Source organism: Gymnoscopelus microlampas, assembly GCF_963454915.1.
Source record: "Gymnoscopelus microlampas genome assembly, chromosome: 7".
NCBI lineage: Eukaryota > Metazoa > Chordata > Actinopteri > Myctophiformes > Myctophidae > Gymnoscopelus > Gymnoscopelus microlampas.
This window is the reverse complement of record NC_139944.1, coordinates 48887044-48910886: the sequence shown is the minus strand read 5'-3', so window position 1 is coordinate 48910886 and position 23843 is coordinate 48887044. Positions and strand designations below refer to the sequence as shown.

Below are 23843 nucleotides of genomic sequence, written 5' to 3'. Positions count from 1 at the left end.
TTTTAAAGTGTACTTTATAGCAGTTGTTCTCAACCGATGGGTCGGGACCCCCAGGGGAGTCCCCACATTATTATTTTTTTTGGGGGGGGGGCATCACTAGATAACAGTAAAGTGACAATTGAATGACTGTTAAGACCTTATTAATACAAAGAAAATAAAGAATTGAAAAGACATGAAATGAAAAAAGACCATTACTGCATCAAAAGTAATCAATAAACTATACTATAATAACTGGTCAAAGATCGGCCAAATTGTGAAATAATATAAGAAAGACTCTCAGCTATTTTCAAAAAATAATCTGTGGAACCGAGTCAAACTAAATGTAATGCCTCAACTCCTACAATTCCAAGTGCATATCAGGGTGTGTGGGGGGAGGGGGTTTCCCAGTTCAAATATGATTATTTTGGGGGGGGGGATCACGGCCTGAAAAGGTTGAGAACCACTGCTTTACAGACGTATGAGGGCTGATCGAAACGACTCGCATTAAAAGACTTAACGCATCACAGGTGGCACTGTAAAGGCATGGGACAGGTGGTCAGTTAACCCATTCAATCCGGGAACGCATCTGTGTCATTTTAAGATTTCTTTGGCTATTTTTTTTTTTATCTTGATTTTTTTTGCAAATCTTTGAATATATATAATATTATACATGTTTAACTCGAATCTTTGCTTCTGCATGGGGGGCCCTGGAACAAAACATTTTGAGATGGGGGTCCGCGGCCATATACATATCCTTTTGGGAACCACTGATATTATAGCATAACATTTAAAAAAAAGAAAAACTGTTAGGATTTAGAAGACATTTGTAGAATCCCCAGAAGCAAAAATTTGAGTTAAACGTTTTTGCTTTAAAAAAACATATATTCAAAGTTTTGCATGAATTTTCACAATATTCCAAAAGAAAATAGCCAAAGAAATCTTAAAATTACACAGATGCGTTCCCGGTCTTAAAAGGTTAATCAGGCATTTTATAAAGAGGTCTTGTTTTGATTGAAGGGTTAAATTAACCACTAACCCTGACATCTCTCTTTTTTTGGGGCATGTCCTTCGAGGTGGACAATTCCGGAAATACGTTGAAAAAAGCTGTGTTGTAGTGAGCTTGTAGATCAACCAAGGTTTTTTTGTCGTTTTTTTTACTTTGAAAATATTTTCAAGTTTTGGAAAATAGGGCTTAAAGAGGTTAAAATAAACCGCAGCATGCTATGAGGAAATCGTCATTGGTTTCTGTACTATGACAATGCTCCTTTACAAACTGCTGTCTATTCAACTCAAATTTGGCATAGAAAAATACTTTTTTCACCCTGTGTGCTTTATTTCTAACCCTAAACCCCCGCAAAATAAATCTAAATTAAGCTGAAAGAGATTGGATGACATTCTAACCATCCATAATATTATATCACACATAATGTGATGGCAAAACTTAAGACGCACAATAGTTGAAGACTTCAAGCATTGCTTCTGAAAGTGGCAGGAATGTTGGGACAATCGCATATCATCTGGGGGGAGGTTACTTTGAAGGGGAGAGAGCACATACAGTACAGTAATAATGATGCATGTACACATTATTCTATGAAATAAATATGTTTTGATCTGCCCTCACATAATACTTTGCATAGAGCTATAACACAAAAAAAAACTAATTAAGTAAATTCTTCATTTTCTTTTTTTTTCTCTCCACAACATAATGTGCAAAAAGTATGTACTTGGAACAAATACTTAGAGCTTTGGTAGTACAGTGGGAATAAATTCAAACTATTTTAAAATACACAAATTTAGAAGAAAGAAAGAAATTATGGAAAATTAAAAAGCTTGTGTGAACGCTGCCCTCTAGTAATTAAAATTAAAACTACATTATGCTCTATAACACATTGTTAAAACAAAATACAATCATTAAAGACAAAGGTAGCAATGGCTCTAATATGAAATCAGATCAGTTTCTTTCATTTTCTTGAGCGTGAGCTCATTGTGCAAACATCAAAAAAATGACTGAATAAAAACCAGAAAACAAACATTTGACATGTGTGCTCTGCTCAGTTCTTTGATTTTCCTCTTTAAGCTGGGCTCACACGGCAAGATAATTGGGCTGATTTTGGGTCCGAAATAATCACTCCCCTCCCGATAGTCGTGGGGTGTGTTCCTGATTTCGAGGCTGGTCGGAACCGATTATCTGCCGAAATGAGCGTGTGGGCGAACCATTAAGGAATCGGACCGTTAAGAGGGAATCGTTAAGGCATTGGTTCTCAAAGTAGGGTCCGGGGACCCGCAGGAGTCCATCAGGGGGTCCCCAACTAAATTAGTTAATAAAGCGTCACATTTGAACCCCTTTATCGATATTTTATACTTTGGCTAATCAAAAATAGCAGATCTACAAGTTCATAGCGCGGCACCGAGTGCCACGCTATGAGCTTGTAGATCTGCTATTTTTGAAAAATCTGGAAAATGTGTGCAAATCTTTGAATACATATATTTTTTACAGCGAACATTTGTATCTCAAATCTTTGCTTCTGGGGGGTCCCTGGAACAAAATATTTTGAGATGGGAGTCCGCGGCCAAATACATTATATCATTTTGGGAGGTCCTTGACATGAAAAGGTTTGAGAACCACTGCGTTAAGGAACCGTAATCATTGAAATCCTAAAGAATCGAAACCCTACTCGTGGTACCCCAGTGCTTGGCACCTCAGCATCAAAGGTTGGATGGGGGGTTAAGTCTCTGCGGGTATATGGGTGCCAAGCGTGGGTGATAGGCTCCTGACCTTTGAGGCCACATGGCTCGGGAATCGTTGGTTCCCATGGCTTATTATCTACTGCCTGAGTGGGATGGCGTGAGTTGCGTGAAAACAACAGCAGAGAGACAAATCTTACAAGGAGAGGACTTTTGAGACAGCGGCGACCGCAGAGAAACAACCTGTTGTTGTGCGTTTGGACAGGATGGAGGAAATGCTTGATGCAGCATTATTTTCAAATCTTATTGTGTTGCGCATGTTTGAGATTATAAATACAAATCTGTGAAGATTCCCATTATTATCAGGCAACCCGTTTTCAAATTCGGAAAAATGTAAAACAATCTTGTAGTGTGAGGCCAGCTTTTTCTTTGTCCGAAAACAAGTTTCACAAGAACAGGGTTTGAGGTTTCTTTCAGTTTCCAAGTATTTGGAATATTCCATAGGCACAAATTTGCTTAATATCAAGAAACATATTTGATACTTAAAAGCTGCATTGTGCGATATTGCATCAAGTTACACATATCTGTGGTTAAGTTTGTCTTAAAGAGTCTGTTGGGCGCATGTGAAGGGTAAGGGGGAGAGCTGGCTTGATTTGACACAATGGAGCAATTCCACTTATTTACAGTATCTGTACAGTACAGTAGGCGCAGCATATCGCACAATGTGGCTTTAAAGGTATAAAGAAACTCTGTACTAGTATCAATGGAGCAATATTCCATTGGATAACAAGATCATGCATAGGAATCAAAATGTCTAAAATGTGTGATTTCAATTTCTGGTATTTGATAAGGGGTCACCCATGCGTGTCAGGCATGAGTTTCCTTAAAGCTGCAATCCCTATTTTAACCCATTCAATCCGGGAACGCAACGGTGTCATTTTAGATTTGAGCAATAACCATTATTTTATACTTTGGCTATTCAAAAATAGCAGATCTACAAGCTCATAGCGCGGCACAGAGTACCGCACAACAAGCTTGTAGGTCTGTTATTTTTGAAAAATCTTGAACATTTGTGCAAATCTTTGAATATATATATTTTTAAACAAAATTTTTAACAAAAAAGTTGCTTCTGTGGGGTCCCTGGAACAACATATTTTGATGGGGTCGGCGGCCAAATACATATCATTTCGGATGGTCCTTGTGCATGAAAGAGTTTGAGAGCCACTGATATTATAGCAACATAAGTTTTTCAGAAAACTGTTAGGATTTAGAAGACATTTGTAAAGATTTGCACAACTTTAAAAAAAATAAATAAAAAAATAGCAGATCTACAAGCTCATAGCGCGGCACTCGGTGCCGTGCTATGAGCTTGTATATCCGCTATTTTTAAATAGCCAAAGAAATCTTAAAATGACACAGATGTGTTCCCGGGGCCTTAAAGGAATAATGAATAAAACATTATTTTAACCAATATGTATGGCAGAATATGTTAGTGCGATATCACTAGTACATCTGCAGACAGTGGTTGGAGGAGGTTTGTCTCCCTGCTCTTCCATTGAGAAATGTAGACCCTGGCGACACCTACTGGTTGACAACTAGTACTGCCTAAAGCTCACGGCGCAATATGTCCCCCCCCCCCCCCCCTGGGGGGGGGGGGGGAGACCTATTGGCAGTGGTAGAAATGTGTTCTCTCATCAGGGGGGGGGTGACCCAGACCCAGGCAGGCAAGCAGGCAGGCCGGGTAGGATATCCAAGTTACAGCTTTAAACATCAGTCTTTAAAGCAAGTTTCCCCAAAACAATGGGTTGGGAGTTAAAAAGTCATTTTCAAAAAAGTAGTGAAAACAGCAGATCTATAACCAAGCTAAAAGGTTTGGGAATCACTGCTTTAGAGAGCTTCTTAAACTTATATCATCGTTGCTGTCCGGGCCAGAAACCTGTCATCTCCATAATATGTTAACTTTTTGTGTTTTTTCGTAAATTAATGCCCTACTTGATCATACTACAGCGTCACACAAAAGCATCAAAAGCAGCAGATCCACAAGTTTCGATGGATCTGCTACTTTTGAATTTGAAATCCTGACAAGTAACAGTTTTGGACATTATGAGGTTTCCACCCGACAGAGACGACGTTTTGGACAAAAGGACAAATGTCACATTTATCAATGGCATGAGACATCTGGTTAACCCCCCCTTCCCCCCCACAGACACACATACACACACTCATACGTTTTAAATAAAATGAGCATAGAAGATGTCCCGTTCTCGTCCTGATCGCTACGTTGTGCTCATTCATGTAAACTTTCCTTTTCATTATTGTCGTTGCCGTCAGGGCAGAAACCTTGTGTCTCCATATTTCCAACTTTTGATGTTTTTTTGTTGTTTCTTTTCCGTAAATTAATGCCCTGCTATGTGCGCTTGTACAGTATGTAGATCTGCTATTTTCACTATATATTCACCTGTTTCCTAGGCTTTTCACTTCCTGTGTGTGTTCCACTTCATTTGATCCAATGAAATCCAATGAAACTGGTCAGATGACTAATGATATCCAATGAAATCCGACAGGAAGTGGAAAACACACAGCCTAGGAAACAGGTGAATATTTAAAAAAAAACATTCTAAAGGGAAGTGGTTAACAGTGTCTGTGGGTTTCATAAATACTGAACGAATGAAAGGTATTAACAAAGAGTTTGTGACTAAATAATAACAGCACTGGATGCATTGGAAAACAGGTAAATTGGTTCCATTTCCTGAAAAATAACGGATTTGAACATACAAGGTTTCCAGCTGACATTGACAATAATGCTTGCAGAGGAGTTGCCTCTCTCTCCTTCATCTTTCTGTACACATCGTACACTTTGACTATTTATTTCCTTACGTCTTCTCTCGACTGCTTCAGCTCTATTTGAACCTTCCTTCAAGCTGAACCCCACATAAAAAAAAAAAGAAGCAAAAAAATCGGAATCAGAATTCTGATTCTTACGTGAGGTCCGGGCGTGAAATATGGGCCGTTATATTGCAACTACAGTATATATATAAACTGAAGCCATGTAGAGTCCCCTACACTTTGAGGTTAAAACGTTCTCAACCGTTTGTGATTTGCCAACTTAATTAACCCATTCAATCGGGGAACGCATCATTTTTAGATTTCTTTTTTTTTTAAGATAGCAGATATACAAGCTATGAGCTTATAGATCTGCTATTTTTTTTTAAATCTTTGAATATATATATATTTTAAAGCGAACATTTGTAACTCAAATCTTTGCTTCTGCGGGGAATAAATATTTTGATATGGGGATCCGCGGCCAAATACATATCATTTTGGGGGTTCTTGTCATGAAAAAGTTTTGAGAATTTTCACGACTTTTCAAAAATAATAGCAGATCTACAAGCTCACAGCGCGGCACTCGGTGCCGCGCTATGAGCTTGTATATCTGCTATTTTTTAATAGCCGAAGAAATCTTAAAATGACACGGCTGGGTTCCCGGTTTTAATGGATTAAGAAAAGTAAGAAAATTAAACAAAACCTTTAATCGTTATGACTTATTAGCTATTCCTGACGGTTAAACACATGCAACTGAAACGATACCTAAATCAAACTGAAATGCACTGGTCAAGATCATGATGGTATAGGAGGAACTACTATGTTATTATTACATTATTATATATACCAACATCTCTTCAGCACCGGCGGGCAGGATTACAAAATAGACTAGAACTAGGCTCTTATTAATTGCATAATTAATACTTCTGACAGCACCACTCAAAGGGTTAAAGCTGCAACACACACAGCAACACATACACAGTAACGCATGCGCACAAACAAAACCCATGCGGAATCTAACACGCATCTGCACACACACACACACACACACTTACTACACACGCGCTCACACACACCAGACTCCGACTGATATATCGATTTGGCCAACTTATTATTGGCCATTATTTGACCTTTCTTTTGGACGACATTGGCGTCCAGATGTTTAAGCTTTCAAATTAAAATTAAAAAGCTGATCTACAAGCACACACACACTGCATTGCAAAGCAACGTGTGCTTGTAGATTGGCTATTTTTGAAAGATTATGAATAGGACTTAAATAAAAAGGGTTAAATAAAATAAAGTTCGGCGTATGTGTATTTTATACTTTCTTGTTTGCTTGTTCTTTGAATAATTGTAATTTCTTATTCATTTGTTTGCCTATAAGTTAAATGTTCTCAAATATATTTTGTATTAATAATGAAAAATAAAAGGTAAATTGATTTCAAGATTTCGCTCTTTTTGACGAAATAACGGTCAAAACATGGGTAATCGTTGGGTCTAGGAGTCTCTCATAGTCGCGATCAGACCCAAAAAATCTGGCGTCGGTTCCGGCTGCTCTATCTCACGCGCACTTGAAAGTATTCTTCTTCTTGCCCTTGTGTGTTAGACAGAGAGTGTCTAATGAGGTGATCTAGTTGGGTGTGTTTACTCAACGGAAGACTAAAGCCCTGATTTATGCTCCGTCGCGCTGCCGAGAACGGCCCCCAGAATTGTGAGCTTGTATGTCGGCTAATTCTATGCGCGAAACGCAGTCGCGCGACGAAGCCACGAATCAGGCGTAACCCATTTAGACCTGAAGCCGATAAAAAATAAAACGCCTTCTAAATCCTAACCTAAGTTTTCTGAATAACGTGACATTTTCATTAGAAAAATGCATACGTTGGCTATTCAAAAATAGCAGATATACAAGATCACAGTGCGTCACTTCGTGCCGCACTGCGAACTTGTACATCTGCTATTTTTAACAAAAAAAAAAAAGTTTTTATTTCTAACAAATTTGGAAAACTCTCAACAATGAATGTTTGGAAAATTTTGAATAATGTTTGCATTTTCTTGTCTGGGGGTCCCTGGAACAAAACATTTTCAGATGGGGGGGGGGGTCTACGGCCAAATATACAGTATAGCAATTTTGGGGTAAAAAAAAATGACACCTATGCTTTTCCCGGATTGAAGGGTATAAGAATGCATAGGCTTTCCCAGGTCTAAATGGGTTAAAGAGGATAACAGGGGCTTGGATGGGGGGGGTTCACTCTGTGAGGCACCCGGTCACACCCACAGCGCTGTGGTGGCCTTGAACATAGTCATGATGGTACAGGCTACCGTTGGCCAGGGCCAGCGAGCCACAGGCGATGCCACAGTGTTTCAGGTTGGGGTTGAAATGGGAGGCCGTCATGGCGCCGGGGGGGAAAGGCCTCATGGTGGACAGGATCATGGCCAGACAGTCCGCCACGTCCTTGTTAGGGGCGCATGCCAAGGCTGGGGTGTGGCCTGTATTGGTGGCAAGACAAAGAAAGACAAGAGGCCAAACTCTTAGAAATGTCACTTAACCACTATGTACAGTAGATAGTTGACCCGAGTCCCCCGATGTACTAGTATTTTTCCCGCTACACCGAATCTATTTGCTGAAAATAGCCAATCTACAAGCTCAGAACGCATCGTGTTGCGAGCTTGTAGATCGACTATTTTCGATTTTTTTTTTGCCACCAGAATAAAGACGCTATAGGTTTTAACAGGTTGAAGGCATGTCTACCGTTAGTCATGATGCAAATGACAGTTTATAAGAAGTTAAGGTCCTTACACACCGGAGGCAGGGCCGCATTAACCGCGGAACTTAGTGGAACTTGTGTTCCACGGCCCGCAGCCTGCAGGGCCCTGTGAGAATTGTGCATTTCATTTTTGTGTATCTAAAGAAAAAATGTTGATTTATATTGGTCAAATAGAACCGAATTAGACCCGAATTAGACCGAAATAGACCCGAATTAGGCCCTGACCGCAGGTGTGCGTTTCTTTTGTACGATTAATTCACATCAATTTAAACTGAAGTTTGTGTCATCATGAGTAAATCCACACAAAATATAAATATTACGCACGGATAAGAATCAAGCAACTGCAAAGAAGGAGAATGCTGTTGAAACGGCTTTATAATCGTGACTTATGTCGCAGTACAGTACTTGAGTAAATATACGTTACGTTACTTTCCACCACAGATTTTTTTTATTGCCAATTGTCAACGTTTCCATCACTCAGTGATCTTCATCAGGACTTATCTTATCATATAAGTCCTGATGAAGATCATAGACAGGGGTGCACATCGCTGCGCGAGAAAAAAGGATGCTTCACTGGCGCATTTCCGGCGCTTTTCGCTGTTTTTTTTTCCTTCACGCCGTTTGGTGACCCCCCAAGGTTGGTGCCCTGTGCTGCGCTGATTTTTTCCGCCAGATTGGGACGTTCACGGCATATTTTGCACCATCACGGTGCGTTCATCATCGGTGACGAGTGCCTGTAACACAGCCAGCAGCATGCTGCGTGCGAGTCGCGCGACTGACTGTGTCTGTGTGTCAGGATTCGAGGCCACACTCACACAATCACATGCAGCATGCGTCCCCTCCCCCTCCGCCTAATGGCTGTGTATGGGTCCCAGCGGTCCCAGCTGTTGGTGCGCAAAAGCGCTTCCCTTCGTCTGATGTGCCGCGCAGCATGCATTTTGACGACGCATGCGCACCAGTTATGTGCACCCCTGATCATAGATCACTGAGCGATCGAAACGTTGACGGCAATAGAAAATACATATCTATAAATATAAATATATATCTATAACTGCCCTACTACTACCTATGCTGAATAAAAATATTATATATATATATATATATATATATATATATATATATATATATATATATATATATATATATATATATATATATATATATATATATATAATAAACAACAGATTCTCTTATAACAAAAATAAATGAATAATAAAATAAAATAATAATAAAATGTATATATATTTTAAAATCTAATTTAAAAAGTGTGCAGAGAATATCTCCAGAACTGACTTACCCTCCTCATCAACAGCCATTACAGCTGCTCCTCTGCTGAGCAACACCTGCACTACCGTTGCCAGACCATTTCTCGCTGCAATGTGAAGGGGCCTATGTGAGGACAAAAGGGGGGAAGGACATGGAAACAAAGAGATCTAAAACACTGAAGGGGAAATTACACAGTAACAATTCATGCAGTATGTCATGCCCACGGCTGTGAACAGTTAAAGGACGACTTCACCCATTTTCAACCTATCTTCATATAAAATGTATATGAAGATAGGTTGAAAATGGGTGATTTTATCATGAGCATTAGTGAGGACCATTTATATTATAAATGGTCCTCACTAATGCTCATGACAAAATCTACTCTGTCTGTGTCTCATAGGAGGGCTGTGGACAGTTCAGAAACCCGCCTACCAGTGACATCGTTAGGCAGTTTTCTTTTTCAAAAAATATTTCAATTGATATTTTTTTACGCAAGAACAATGGCTTCTATTACAGCATTGTAACTTTCCAGGAATAGAAAGCCTGCAGTTTCTATTAGCTTGGATTACCCATCGATGATGTCACTGGTAGGCAAGTTCCTGAACAGTCCACAGCCCTCCTCTGAGACACAGACTGAGTAGACAAAAATGGTACCATATTATAATGAGTACCTATTAGTGACGACCAATTACATGGAGATAGGCTGAAAATGGGTGAAGTCGACCTTTAAGTTATTATGTATTTGTAAATCTCCGGCTAATCTAAAAGCCAAACAACCGAGATATTGGTGCACTGGTGGATTAGTATGCTAAGGTGGTATATAATATCATGGGTTCAAATCTAAAAATCACAACCAGTCATATTATGTTATATCCCTTTTTCCTTCCCCATATGGTTTTGCCCTGTGGACTATCACACAGTAAAGCAGGAATTACAGGAAGATATTGTCCTCCTAAAGTTACAAACCACTTGCATGTAACCGACAAAAGCTTGATCAAATGTAATGTAGAGTTCCCAGAAGAAAGATGATATTAATGTCAATATGCCAAACCTTTGCGCTGCTCCTACTGTAGATGCTTTTCTAGATACACAGCTGTTAATTATATGTGTGTGTATATAATATATATGTGTATATATTATATATATGTTATGTTTGCTATAATACTATATCCCCAGGGAGGTAACGGTATTCCTCATTTAATTGTTCTTGTATGTTACAGATGTAGGCAGTAGTTAAAATGTTCACCAATACACTAAACTAAATAATAGTCTTATGGCTCAGGAATACATAGCCTGAGAATCAAATTACAATGGTATTTCTAACTAAAACCCTCTACTGTAGTGGTTCCCAAACTTTTTAGCTTTAGAAATGAGACGTTTGCCAGGGACCCAAACTTGTGAAAATGGCAGATCTACAGGCTCGTAGCTTGTAGATCTGCTATTTTCACTACTTCTTAAAAGTTTCTTATTTTTTCATTTATGGAAATTATCGATTGTTTTTATTTATGAAATACTTTTGAAAAAAAATTGAATAGTTTTTAATTGATTCATAAAAATGTTTTTTGTTTAAACTTAAAAAAAAATCTTTTGAAATATATATTTTTTAAAGTAGGAAACCCCCCAAAAAAGAAGGGATATTTACTCCCAACAAATAAAAATTGGCCCGTGACCCGAACATGGGTCCCGAAACAGTGCCTCTACTGTATATCGGGGTCGGCTCTGCTCTTTGTTAAGGAGGGACGAGTGGAGAAGAGATCCAGTAGAACTAAAAGACAATTCATTTTATGTTTGGTTGCGCTCGGGTGTTGCGCTCTGAAAATAGCAGATCTACAAGCTCACAACGTGTCGCGCTGCAGCATGCAACCAAGTTTAAAATCAGCCATTACGACGCCATCACGGCACCGCCAAAATACATTTTAGTCGACTAAATCAACTGTAGATTTAGTCGACTATAATCTTATGATATTTAGTCGACTAAAACTAGACAAAAACTAAAACATTTCAGATGACTAAAATATGACTAAAACTAGGTGGAATTTTATTCAAAAGACTATGACTAAAACTAAATCAAAATTCGCTGTCAAAATCAACACTGGGTTAAAAGAAGGGATTGCTTAAGTTTCACCGCAACTTTCACTTTCACTCACATTTGGAGAGCACTGTTTGTAGCATTTATGAGGGAAGAGTCACTGATCTCTCCTAGGATTAACAGCGCACACATCTCATGAGCCTGCAGAGTCAAATACATCCACAAGCTGTGGTTAAAACGTACATTCAACCAAGTAGCAGTCCATGGACTACTGGTGTCTAATGCTGACAAACACAAAATAACCCCAAAGTGGCCCCAATAAGGTACAATATAGCTGGGCAATATAGCAATATTATATCAATATCATGTTATAAGACTAGATATCGTGTCTTTTATATCATAATATCGAAATTAGATTGACATGGTAAAAAGTGTTGTATTTTGCTGTTTTAATTACTCAAGCCTTGTTTTATACTTTCAGCTACTGTGAAAATGGCCGATCTACCAGCTAGCTCACAATGTGTTGCGAGCTGGTAGATCGGCAATTCTTTTGCTATTTTTGACAATTTTGAGGTATTTGGTCACACACATATCATGATATTTATCGTCCATATGGCCCAGCCTTAAAGTCATGGCATCATGTCTAATCAGAAGAACACGTCTTCCTGTTATGTGACCTTCATGCAGGCTAGGTGAAGAGCTGTGTTATAGTTGGCATCCAGCAGGGTCAGGTCTGGCTTGGCCTGGTGTAGCAAGATCTCTGAAACATAGAAAACAAGGCATCTCTCACAATCATCACCCGTTTCTACGTATGGAAACTCATGTATAGGACAGGCTTCAGACGCGCCTTCTGCAGGAGACTTGGCTCAAACCTGAACCCGCGTTAGGAATCCATTGCGACTGAATGCCCTTGCTGACGTCAACCCCAGGCAGGGTTTGAACCCACGACCCTCCGCACGAAGACGTGTGCTCTAAACGCTACACTAACATCTCTCACAATACCAGTGCTTTTACATTTACATGTTAGACCATTGGGTTCTAGCCAGAGTGACTTGCAACAAGGACAGCATTGGGGTACAAACTACATTCAAACTACAAGCAGTAAAGAGTGCTAAAAGCTGCAGGACTACCCAGAAAGAAGTGACTATAGCTGTATTCTCTAAATCAGGGGACTTCAAAGTTTTTTAGCCCAAGGATCCCCTAGCTGAGAGAGAGATGAAGCAGGGACCCCCCCATCCCCACTACATACAGTATTGTATAAAATTGTGTTGCAGATTAAACCTTTTCATAGATTTCGTAGATAGCTCAGTGTCTGTTGGATTCATGTTAGTGTGTACTTTATCATACTATAATTCTAGTAACCGTCTTGAGTAGGTGCGTAGGTGAAGCGTAGGTGAAGCTAGCCGGTTCTCCTCAGTGGCTGGACCAATTGCTCTGATTTTGCACACAGCCATTGACCATTACCATCTGAACTTAACTGTGAAGCCCGTTTTTCAATTTCATCAAATCTCAGCTTCTTATTAGCGCTTTTGTGTCAAAGAATGTCGCCATGGTTACGGGGCTGCCCAGCTATGGGACGAACTTCGTCCCGGGTTGCCAGATCATGTGCGCATATCCCCCCACGGATGCGTTGACCGGGTATGGTCTAGTAATAATAATAATGACAATAGCCGATCTACAAGCTCACAAACGCCTCGCTCTGCGAGGCATTGTGAGCTTGTAGATCTGCTATTTTTGCCAAATCGATTTGTGTAGATGAAATAAGAGCGTACCAAATGCACTCTTTTACAGGTCAAGTACAAGTACAGAGGGTTTAAGTGGCACTGAATTTGCAGCTCAACAAAAGCTAATTCATCCCAGTGTGTGACGGAGGACATTGTCACGATAAGATTAAAATCTCTACGATTACGATTATTGTGAGTGTTTTTTCTTATCACGATAAACGATAATAGCGATTATCGTCCCATCCCTAGATGTGTGATGTCTTACCAACAGCAGTGGTCTGTCCGCAGTCAGCCGCCACCATCAGAGCAGAGCGTCCAGCGTGGTCCACAGCGTTGACCTCGGCCCCCTCCACCAGGATCAGCTTCAGCCCAATAACACTTTCAGAGTACGCAGCTGCATGCAACGGTGTCCTACATGACGGAAGAGATAACATCCTTGAATAACGGCCTTTTGTGGCAGAAAGGTAGCACATAATGTAAGTCAGTGGTTCTCTTTTTCACTTCAAGGACCCCCAGTTTGGTATGCATTAGGCCACAGGTCCAATTTTGGTTCCATTTGTACACTATCAGAGTTACAGACCTGTAAACGTCCATTTGTACACTATCAGAGTTACAGACCTGTTAACACATCGCGTGCCAGTCGCGTAGATCTACGCCAAACGATTTAAAGCCGCAGTGTGCCAGTCGCGTAGATCTACGCGACTCGCATTTCCCATGTTAAATCGAAAAAGTGCACATTCCGGAATTTTTTTCGACCCATTTCCGGTTCCGGGGCCGACCGGAAACGGAATAAAACTGGTTCCGGTTTTTTCGCTCGCATCCGTTTCCTGTCTGGGCGTTAGCTTAGAATCGATTTATCTCCCTTGTGGTTTTCCTCACGGCATCGTCCTGTCTAACGTTCTCGCCTGTAACTTCAAAATGGCGGCACGGATCGGCTCGGATTTTTTTGTCTTTGTTTTTCACGGATCCCGTGTTTGTGTCGAACCAAATGAACGCGGATTTTAAACGGATTTAGCGGGGGCTATGACGACATGAAAAAAACAAAAAAACAACAAAAAGAGCTTGGCACTGGTAGGTACATTATGAGATTAACCTCTGGCGTCCAATGTGTTAATGTCCATTTGGTTCTTAACAATCAATAATTTAGCTGGGGACCCTCTGGAACCTCCTTGAGGACCTGACTTTGAGAACCACTGACATAAGTCACTATTATAAAACCGTTTCAACGGCATTCTCCCTCTTTGCAGTTGCTTGGTTCAATTCAAACAATACTGCATTATCTATCACATCAGTCATTTCATAACTCTAGTGCTGCATGAAAAAAAGAGGGACTTATTTTAATTGTCAGTAAAATAATTCAACACAACAAAGCACCACCAACCTTCCTTTGGTATCTCTAATGTTAATCATCTGAGTCCCAAATGTCTCCACGAGAAACGTGGCGGCATCATCATGGCCATTCATTCTGCACACAAGGAACAGAGTTAAACCCGATTAACACAACAGGCTGCTTTAAAAAAAAGACATTCATCGTAAACTCAGAGAACAAATGATCTGCATTTCAGTCGCTTGGGGATACTCACAGAGCACAGTGCAACGGGGTGAAGGAATTTCCTTCCTGGATAGTGAATAGTTTGTTTTCAAGTAAAATGTGCAAACAGTCCTTGTGTCCTGAAAGGTACAAATAAACATTTTCTTTTCTTCAGTTTAACATCTAATAAATGTTACAATTTAGTATCAACACAAACTGATTATCACTTATATGTGTGTGTGTGTGTGTGTGTGTGTGTGTGTGTGTGTGTGTGTGTGTGTGTGTGTGTGTTTAGGACAGTCTACAACAGTGGTTCTCAACCCTTTCAGGCCGTGACCCCCAAAATAATCATAGTTGAAATGGGGAGCCCCACGCTGACAAGCACTTGGAAATGAAGGAGTTGAGGCATTACATTTTGTTTGACTTGGTTCCACAGATAACTATTGTGAAAATAGCAGATCTACAAACACTTGTTGCGAGGCGTTGTGAGCTTGTAGATCGGCTGTTTTCACACTTTTTACCTTTTTCTTATATTATTTGACAATTTGCCCAATGTTTAACCAGTTTTTATAGTATAGTTTGTTGATTACTGTTGATGCAGTAATGGTCTTTTTCTTTTCTTTTCTTTTTTGCATTAATCAGTCATCTGGGGTCCCCCCCTCCCAAATCATCTGGGGTCCCGACCCACAGGTTGAGAACCGCTGGCCTACAACATGGGTTCCCAAACCTTTCAGCCCGCGACCCCAAAATAATGCGGAAATTGACTCGCGACCCCACCTAAATCTGGAGGTCATTTATGCACATAAACTTGCACGTTCGGTGCGCATTTGTAATGTATTAAAATGGTAAAATGTACCATTTGTAATCATTTTTAGATTGTATTTCATCCATTCTGTTGAATTTAAAGTAAAACAAAAAAAAAGGAAAAAAAAGTTTTTTTTTCTTCTTTTTTTTTTAATGACCCAAAATAATTTCACGACCCCACCATCAGTCTCCCGCGACCCCAAGTGGGGTCCAACCCCTGGCCTACAACAGCTCTACTTTTTGTTTCTATATTGTGTAAAAACTTTGCTACCAGCCTGTTTTGTTAACACTTCACCTGCCAGAGTTATTTCACATTTTTTGCTGTTGTCTGCCAGAGTTTTTTCATTGAAATTAAAAAAGTACTCAGAAAAATCATATCTCCTTGGTCTTTGGGTCAAAAAAAAAAAATGTTTAAAAAAAAATGTTTTTTTTCAATAGAACGCATTTATGCGATCTTGGCGGCCAAGTGCGCTATTTAATAGATCGCATTTATGCGTGATTGGCAGGAATTGAGTTAAGCTTTCTAAAAAGTGAATGTGATTGGAATGCTTGTTGTTATGAATGTGTCACCATGGTAGGCGGCCCAGTGGGTCGGTGTATAGCCACTGTAGTCCAGCATGGAGTCCAGGGCATCGGCTTTCATGGCAGCCGCTACCAAGCTGCGGAGGAGCTCTGTGTGGCCCCGGGACGCGGCCAGGTGAAGAGGGGTTCTTCCACGGGAATCTCTGCACAGCGCCGAGGCGCCGTGCTCCAACAACGCAGACACACAGCTCTCACTTCCTATCCCAGCCTGCAGTGGGAACCACAAGGAAATACATACAGGGGCGTCACGGCCATTCACTGTGCGTACGACGCGACACCCTCACTCTCACAGATCCGTGATTTCATACCCCCCACTTTTTGAAAAAAAAAAAATATATATATATATATATATTTTAAAAAAATATATATATATATATATTTTTTTTTTTTGATAATAAATCGGTAAAATCAGGCAAAAATAAGAACTAAATAACCTAACCCTAACACCGAAATAAAGTAACCAAAACACGAAAAAATAACTAACAAAATCTGCCCAAAAAACGCACATTTTTGAAAATACAAAATTTGTTTACATTTGACAGTTACAAATGTTTTTCACAATTTTTCAAAAATAGCAGATGTACCAGCTCATAGCGCGGCACTCGGTGCCGCGCTATGAGCTTGTATACCTGCTATTTTTGAATAGCCAAAGTGTAAAATAAGGGGTATAGTCCACCGAAAGTCCATCCCCCCCCACCTTCTGAGAGCCCGTGACGTCCCTGAATACATAGACAGGACGTTAGAGCACATCCCCCATGTTCTATCGAAACATTGATCGATTGATTGAATACTTTTGTTAGTCAGAAATATAAACAGCATGAGGTACAGTCAGACATTAAAGGGATAGTTCACCCACCCTTTTTCCTATCGTTTCATGGAGATTTTTTTAGTTTTTGTCGCATTCCTAAACCGATAATTTGATGAGTCTCTCTGCCAGTCATCAAATTATTGGCTTAGGAATGCGACAAAAACGAAAAAAAATCTCAAGGCTTCATGGGGTGTGTAATTGATAGAACATTTTTGGGGGGTGAACTACTCCTTTAAGGCTAAAACAGGCTGAAAGTCCTGGACTTGTTTCCATTGTGGTCCTATGTATTCAACTCATCAACATAGCATAAAACATAACACAATAATACATGTCATCAACAAATAACAAAACACTACACTGTATGTACAAAGGAGAAAAGGGGAAAAAATCAGTAGTGATTGAGACCTCCTTTCAACGGGAAATAGCATTTAACCTCCCCTTGTGGTCTCCTGATAAAGTCGTTTTTCATCACACAGCCCAACGGAAAACAATACGGGGTCTAAATAACGCGCTCGCACACACACACACACACACACACACACACACACACACACACACACACACACACACACACACACACACACACACACACACACACACACACACACACACACACACACACTATTAAGAGACATACATTAACCACTTTAGCCCTATTTTATACATAGGCTATTTGAAAATAGCCGATCTACAACACATCCGGACTTTTACTTGTAACAGAGTACTTCTACATTGCAGTATTGATACTTTTACTTAAAGGACAACTTTGTTTTTTTACAACCAAGGTTTATATTTTAGCTTGTAATTAAAGTAAATAAAACATGAGGGTTATTTTTTTTTCATTTACTGTTTTCTATAGTTTTAGCAATTTTCGCGATATTTTTTACAGTGGGTGGGGGCATTCTGTCCGGTGGCTAAATATGCCTTTTACACAATAAAAAAGGTCCTGTGGTCTTTGATGGCCAGATGTGAGTTATTGGGGGCTAGAAGAGCTACTGTAAATAATAATAAAGAAAACGCTGGGTTATTGTGTAAAAAAATACACAATAAAATACATATTCAGCCACCGGACAGAATGCCCCCGCCCACTTTACACTCATCTTTTATTTACTTTAATTACAAGCTAAAATATAAACATTGGTTGTGAAAAACCAAAGTTGTCCTTTAAGTAAAACATTTGAGTACTTTTTCCACCACAGCGTAACAGTGAGATTACGATGAGTGTGATGAACATGCCAACGCGCTCACCGCTCTGTGTAAGGCGGTGTGACCCTTCCTGTCCGAGGCGTCAGATCTGGCTCCTTTCTCCAGCAGGATGTGAACACAGTCGGTGTGACTGCCCAGCGCTGCCAACATCAGAGCCGTCCTGCATGCAAAACAAACAAACAACAATGATTCACTGTTCCACCTCAACCGGTAACCGGAAGGCTCACCCCAAAACACTCTCGCCCCCATTTTTTACACGGACCAGCGGTTCTTGTACCCTTGTATTTGTTTTACTGAGGATAAGGTTAGAAATAAGTTTAGGGTTAGGCATAGTTTTACTGAGGTTACGTTTAGGAATAAGGTTAGATTTAGGCTTAGTTTACGGAGGTTACGTTTAGGAATAAGGTTAGATTTAGGCATAGTTTACTGAGGTCACGTTTGGGAATAAGGTTAGATTTAGGCATTTACTGTGGTTACGTTTAGGAATAAGGTTAGATTTAGGCATAGTTTACTGAGGTTATGTTTAGGAATACCAGGTGAATACCGCCGGATTTGCCCCGGGGCGACTGTGTTTTGGGGCGAGCGTTGTGGTATTCCCTCAACCTCAAATACTGGGCTGTTAAAGAGCAAATAAGACTCATGTGGATTTTTAACAACCACTCGAATCCTAGCCGACCTCCACGGTGCGTTGTGACGCGTTGTGAGCTTGCAGATTGGCTAATTTTGGCGAATATATTTGGTGTAGAGGGAAATTAATAGACTGCCCGGGAACTCCAGGCAATGAAGTATATACTGTAGGGTTTACACAGTAAGAGTTGTACAAATCACCAATACTTTTGGCCGTTTTCTTAACCCGTTAAAACCGGGAAATCATCTGTGACATTTTAGATTTTTGCATTGGCTATTCAAAAATACAGCTCACAGCGAGCTTGTACATCTGCTATTTTTTTAATACTTTTTAAAAATCTTGAAAGTGTGAGAACTACTGATTTAGAAGGCATTTGTAGAATCGGGTACTGGGTTTATAATATGCTTTTATCCCCAGTTCATTGCTTTTGCGGTGTATACCAATATGGCAACGTAACTACCACCTCGTCGATATGCATTTTAGAAAATGTGAGACATTGATCATTCCCTCCATTAAAAGGTAGGGTAAGTGATTTTCTTTGGTTAAAATAAGTGTTAAATAGCTCTATTTTCTGATAGTACTCATTGCTATAGAGTGTTTGTTCAGTAAAAGGAGTCTCCTTGTCTCTCCAGCTCTTTATTAAACAGAAAATGCATTTTTGTTTCAGTTTCATTTCCAATTTTATCCAATCAGGATAGAGAACTCAATCAGGATACAGATTAAACAAGTGAAATTGGAAGTGATGACACTAAGAAATGAGCAGGCAAAATTGGAACTGAGACACTATAAAAATTAAGCTTAAAAATGGGTACTTTCTCCTGATTGGCTGAGATTTTGACACCTACCGGAAAATGTATTTTCTGTTTATTAAGGAGCTGGAGAGACAGGGAGACTCCTGTTACTGAACAAACACTCTATAGCAATGATTACAATCAGATTATAGTGCTTTAACCTTTTAACAAAATACTTTTTGTTTTAACCAAAAAATATCACTTACCCTACCTTTAAAGTATCTTATTTACATATAATAACAAATGAGGACATAGAAAACGTGAGTGACTTACTGTCCGTGTACATCTGCACTGTCTATGACATCAGCACTTTCCTCCCTGTTGACCAGTATGAGAAGACAGTCCATTTGGCCCTCGGCAGCTAGTTACAGGAAAGGGTCAAAGGTCAAATACTGATGTAATAACATTAAATAATAATAATGAATAATTAAGTAGTGAAAATAGCAAATCTACAAGCTCACAATGCGGCGCAAAGCTACGTGTTTGTGAGCTTGAAGATCTGCTATTTTCACTAGTTTGGGTCCCGGGCAATTTCTCTTTTGGCTCTTGAGCCAAAACGTTTGGGAACCACTGTTCTACACAATGCTTCTCAAAGTGGGGTCCAGGGATCCCAAGGGGGGGTTACAGGGGATCCCCAACACAATGAGGAACAGTTTAAATGTTTTACTTATGGGTGAAAAATAGGGTGACAAATGTTGACAAATGTTCTCTTATGGAGGTCCCTGGCACAATGGCCCTCATTTATCAACGCAGCGTATAAACCGCCATATATTTTTCCATATATTCGGCCGTACACCAACGTCGAAGTCACATTTATCAAAGGATCCTACACAGCTGATCCGAGCGTACATTTGGTCCCAGCGTTGATAAATGTCACGGCTGAAACCGAGCGTCATTTAAATAACACGCCCTTAAATATTCTCAAAACGCCCCGATTTTACGACATGAAGACGAACCAGAATACGACCAAAGACATGAAAAGCCAATAAGAAATACTTTCCCCCGATCGCTTCGCTTCATCTCGCCGCACACGCACACGCCCCTCTCTCTCTCTCTCACACACACACACACACACACACACACACACACACACACACACACACACACACACACACACACACACACACACACACACACACACACACACACACACACACACACACACACACACACACACACACACACACACACACACACACACACACACACACACACACACTCCGTACCGTAGCGGTACAATCTAATTGTCACGTAGGCTTGTAGCCTACATGAATGACATATTATGAAACCAATTACATCGCCATGAATGGAATACGTTTGTATATTTATTTATTTACCCCATACCGAGCAGTGCGCGTTCCAAGTTACACTAAAGCAGTCATGTAGTAGGCTATATTCCCCATGAGACTCGGGCGGTCTGCAGACTGCAGTGATCCCGCGCCGCCCACGTTATAAGAGATTGGAGCGTCAGGTTTATATCCTTAACCCAGCCAGGTTGTAGCCTATAACTCCCTATGACATAACTCCATACCATAGGACAAGCTACTGTAAGTTAGTAGACCTCACTGTCCCGACCGCGCGACTCCCGACGCAAAAGCGCTTGTTGTTTTGAAAATAGCAGATCTAAAGCTCACAACGCGTCACGATGCGATGCTGGCTTGTGAGCTTGTAGATTTGCTATTTTCAATGCAGCCAGATCTACAATCTTATCTGAATGACTGCTAAAGCAGTTTGTTTAAATTAATTTATAATGTTATATTTTCACAGGGATTATTTATTAGTGTAGATATACATTTTGGAGTGGATATATGTGTCCAGATGCCTGTCAGACCGTCAGACAATGCTGCTCCGCAGGTCTAGGATGAAATAAACGGGTGCAGCCAACGTCAACAACTGGTCTCGACCAGACGTGAGATCTCAGCGTACCGTAGGATAAAGCCCACGTCAGGATATATTGATAAATGCCGAAAATTGCGGTGAAAACGCCGTACGCCCATTATTTGGGCTGCACCGCGTTGATAAATGAGGGCCATTATCTTTTCAAATGTGGGTAAGCGGCCAAATACAATATAAAATCGATTTGGGGGTCCCTGGCATGGAAATATTTGAGAACCACTACATTTATATACAGACAAAGATAAGGCTGTCACGATTACAAATTTGGGTTGATAATTAATTGTCACACAAATAATTGCGATTAACGATTTAATTGTGTTTTTGAACATTGAACATTGGAACATATGAAAAAATAAATAAAAAAATCTGTTTGCATTTTAGACTTCGTAATCAAACATTGCACAGAGTAGATATGACAAGTAACTTAAATACACAAAGAAATGACTGACACAATCATTTTATACTTTCCACAATTTTTTTGCGGAAATAGCTGATCTACAAGCTTACAACGCGTCACAAGCTTGTAGATCTGCTATTTCTGCTATTTTTGGAAAATGTAAAAAAATGTGCAAGCATTTTTCAACATGGAAACGATTATGACAATTGTGACGATTATGCAAAAACAACTGCGATTATCTCAAATAATTGCGATTAGGCGATTATGTAATAATTGGGACAGGCGCAGACACACACCTGCGACATGGAGCGGAGTCCACTTGCGTCTGTGCTCCTTGAGGAGGCAGGAAGCGTTGTGTTTTAGCAGTACCTCCACACACTGGGAATAGCCCCTCTGAGCAGCCAGGTAGAGCGCCGTGCGCCCCGCCCACATATCGCGCACATCCAAATTCACTAAGGTCTCAGCCAGGACGGTCAACGCCTCGCAGTGACCATGATACGCCTTTTAGAAAAAAAAAAAACAGGGGAAGAACACACATCACGACAACAACAAGGGGACAGACGCAGTGTTGATTTTGACAGCAAATTTTGATTTAGTTTTAGCCATAGTCTTTTGAATAAAATTCCATTTAATTTTGGTCATATTTTGGTCACTTGAAATGTTTTAATTTTTGTCTAGTTTGAGTCGACTAAATATGATAGGATTATAGTGGACTAAATCTACAGTTGATTTAGTCGACTAAAATGGCCGTGATGGCGTCATAATGGCTGATTTTACACTTGGTTGCATGCTGAAAATAGCCGATCTACAAGCTCACAGCTGCGACGCGTTGTGAGCTTGTAGATCTGCTATTTTCAGAGCGCAACACCCAAGCACAACCAAACATAAAAGGACTTGTCTTTTAGTTCTACTAGATCTCTACTCCACTAGTCCCTCACTAACATTTTAGTCTAGTTTTTATTTGTTGACGAAATTGTCAATATATTTAGTTATATTTTAGTCATCATAGCCTAGTTTTTATCTAGTTATTATTTAGCTTTCGTCAGTGAAAAAAGGTAGTCGACGAACATTTTTCGTCATAGTTTTAGTCGACGAAATCAACACTGGACAGACGTCACATTAACCCATTTAGACCTGAGACCGATTCTAAAAACGCCTTCGAAATCCTGACCTAAGTTTTCTGAAAAACTTCAAATATTTATTCAAAAATTACCAAAAAATTATGTGGCTATATACTGTACATAGCAACGACAACCCCAAAGGGGTTCCTGGATTGAAAGGTATAGTTACGTATAAGGTGGTTCCCGGTCTAAATGATTTAAGAGAGCGACATATGACTTCAAAAATCTATATCACAATTTTTCATAAACCTTTGCCTTGATTACACAATTAATGAACAATTACCGTTCAGCGTTTTTTTTAGTATTTTTTAAGTATTATATATTGCTGTTAAGTATAATAGAGGGCTTAGGTGATTAGTCAGACTACACAATTTAGTCAAATATAAAAATACAAATATTTAGACTTTTTTGTGTTGATTCAATATAAGACAAATAAAAACAATTTAAAGAAAAAAAATGCTTCTCGATATTTAAAATTAAGGCGGATTATTGGTTTTAAATGTCGGTTTCGATATATGTTCGGTTAATTGCATAGCCCTATCATGAAATAAAGATGTATTGTTTTTGTACTTACAGCTAAGTGCAACGGACTGACTGGAACGTTACTCTCAGCCTCTCCCAGACAGTTGAAGGACATCTCCAAGAGCTACAGTACAGTACGACAGCGGGGGTACAGACAAGTTCAATTAGGTGTACAGTACAAACACTCATACACAATCACATCTCCAGTGTTGATTTAACTCTGAGATAGACGTCTTCACAGAAAGGTTTCCCCGAAGCAAAAACACCCGACAATACCCGATACCCG

General features: G+C 39.9%; 1 protein-coding gene across 3 annotated transcripts in view; it reads right to left on the bottom strand.

Moving 5' to 3' along the window:
• Positions 1-6121: 6121 nt before the first annotated feature.
• Positions 6122-23843, bottom strand: part of ankrd52b (ankyrin repeat domain 52b) — a 33461-nt gene continuing 15739 nt past the window's right edge. The window contains exons 17-28 of one of the 3 annotated variants that reach the window (XM_084062802.1): positions 23610-23681; positions 22211-22415; positions 19895-19982; positions 18245-18362; positions 16177-16396; positions 14855-14942; positions 14653-14736; positions 13537-13682; positions 12225-12307; positions 11666-11748; positions 9550-9641; positions 6122-7974 (exon numbers count right to left, since the gene is read on the bottom strand). In XM_084062802.1, the coding sequence (XP_083918928.1) occupies positions 7733-7974; positions 9550-9641; positions 11666-11748; positions 12225-12307; positions 13537-13682; positions 14653-14736; positions 14855-14942; positions 16177-16396; positions 18245-18362; positions 19895-19982; positions 22211-22415; positions 23610-23681 (1521 nt within the window). In that variant the 3' untranslated portion in view covers positions 6122-7732. The remainder of the gene's footprint in view (positions 7975-9549; positions 9642-11665; positions 11749-12224; positions 12308-13536; positions 13683-14652; positions 14737-14854; positions 14943-16176; positions 16397-18244; positions 18363-19894; positions 19983-22210; positions 22416-23609; positions 23682-23843) is intronic. The other 2 variants (XM_084062803.1, XM_084062804.1) reach the window with 2 other exon arrangements.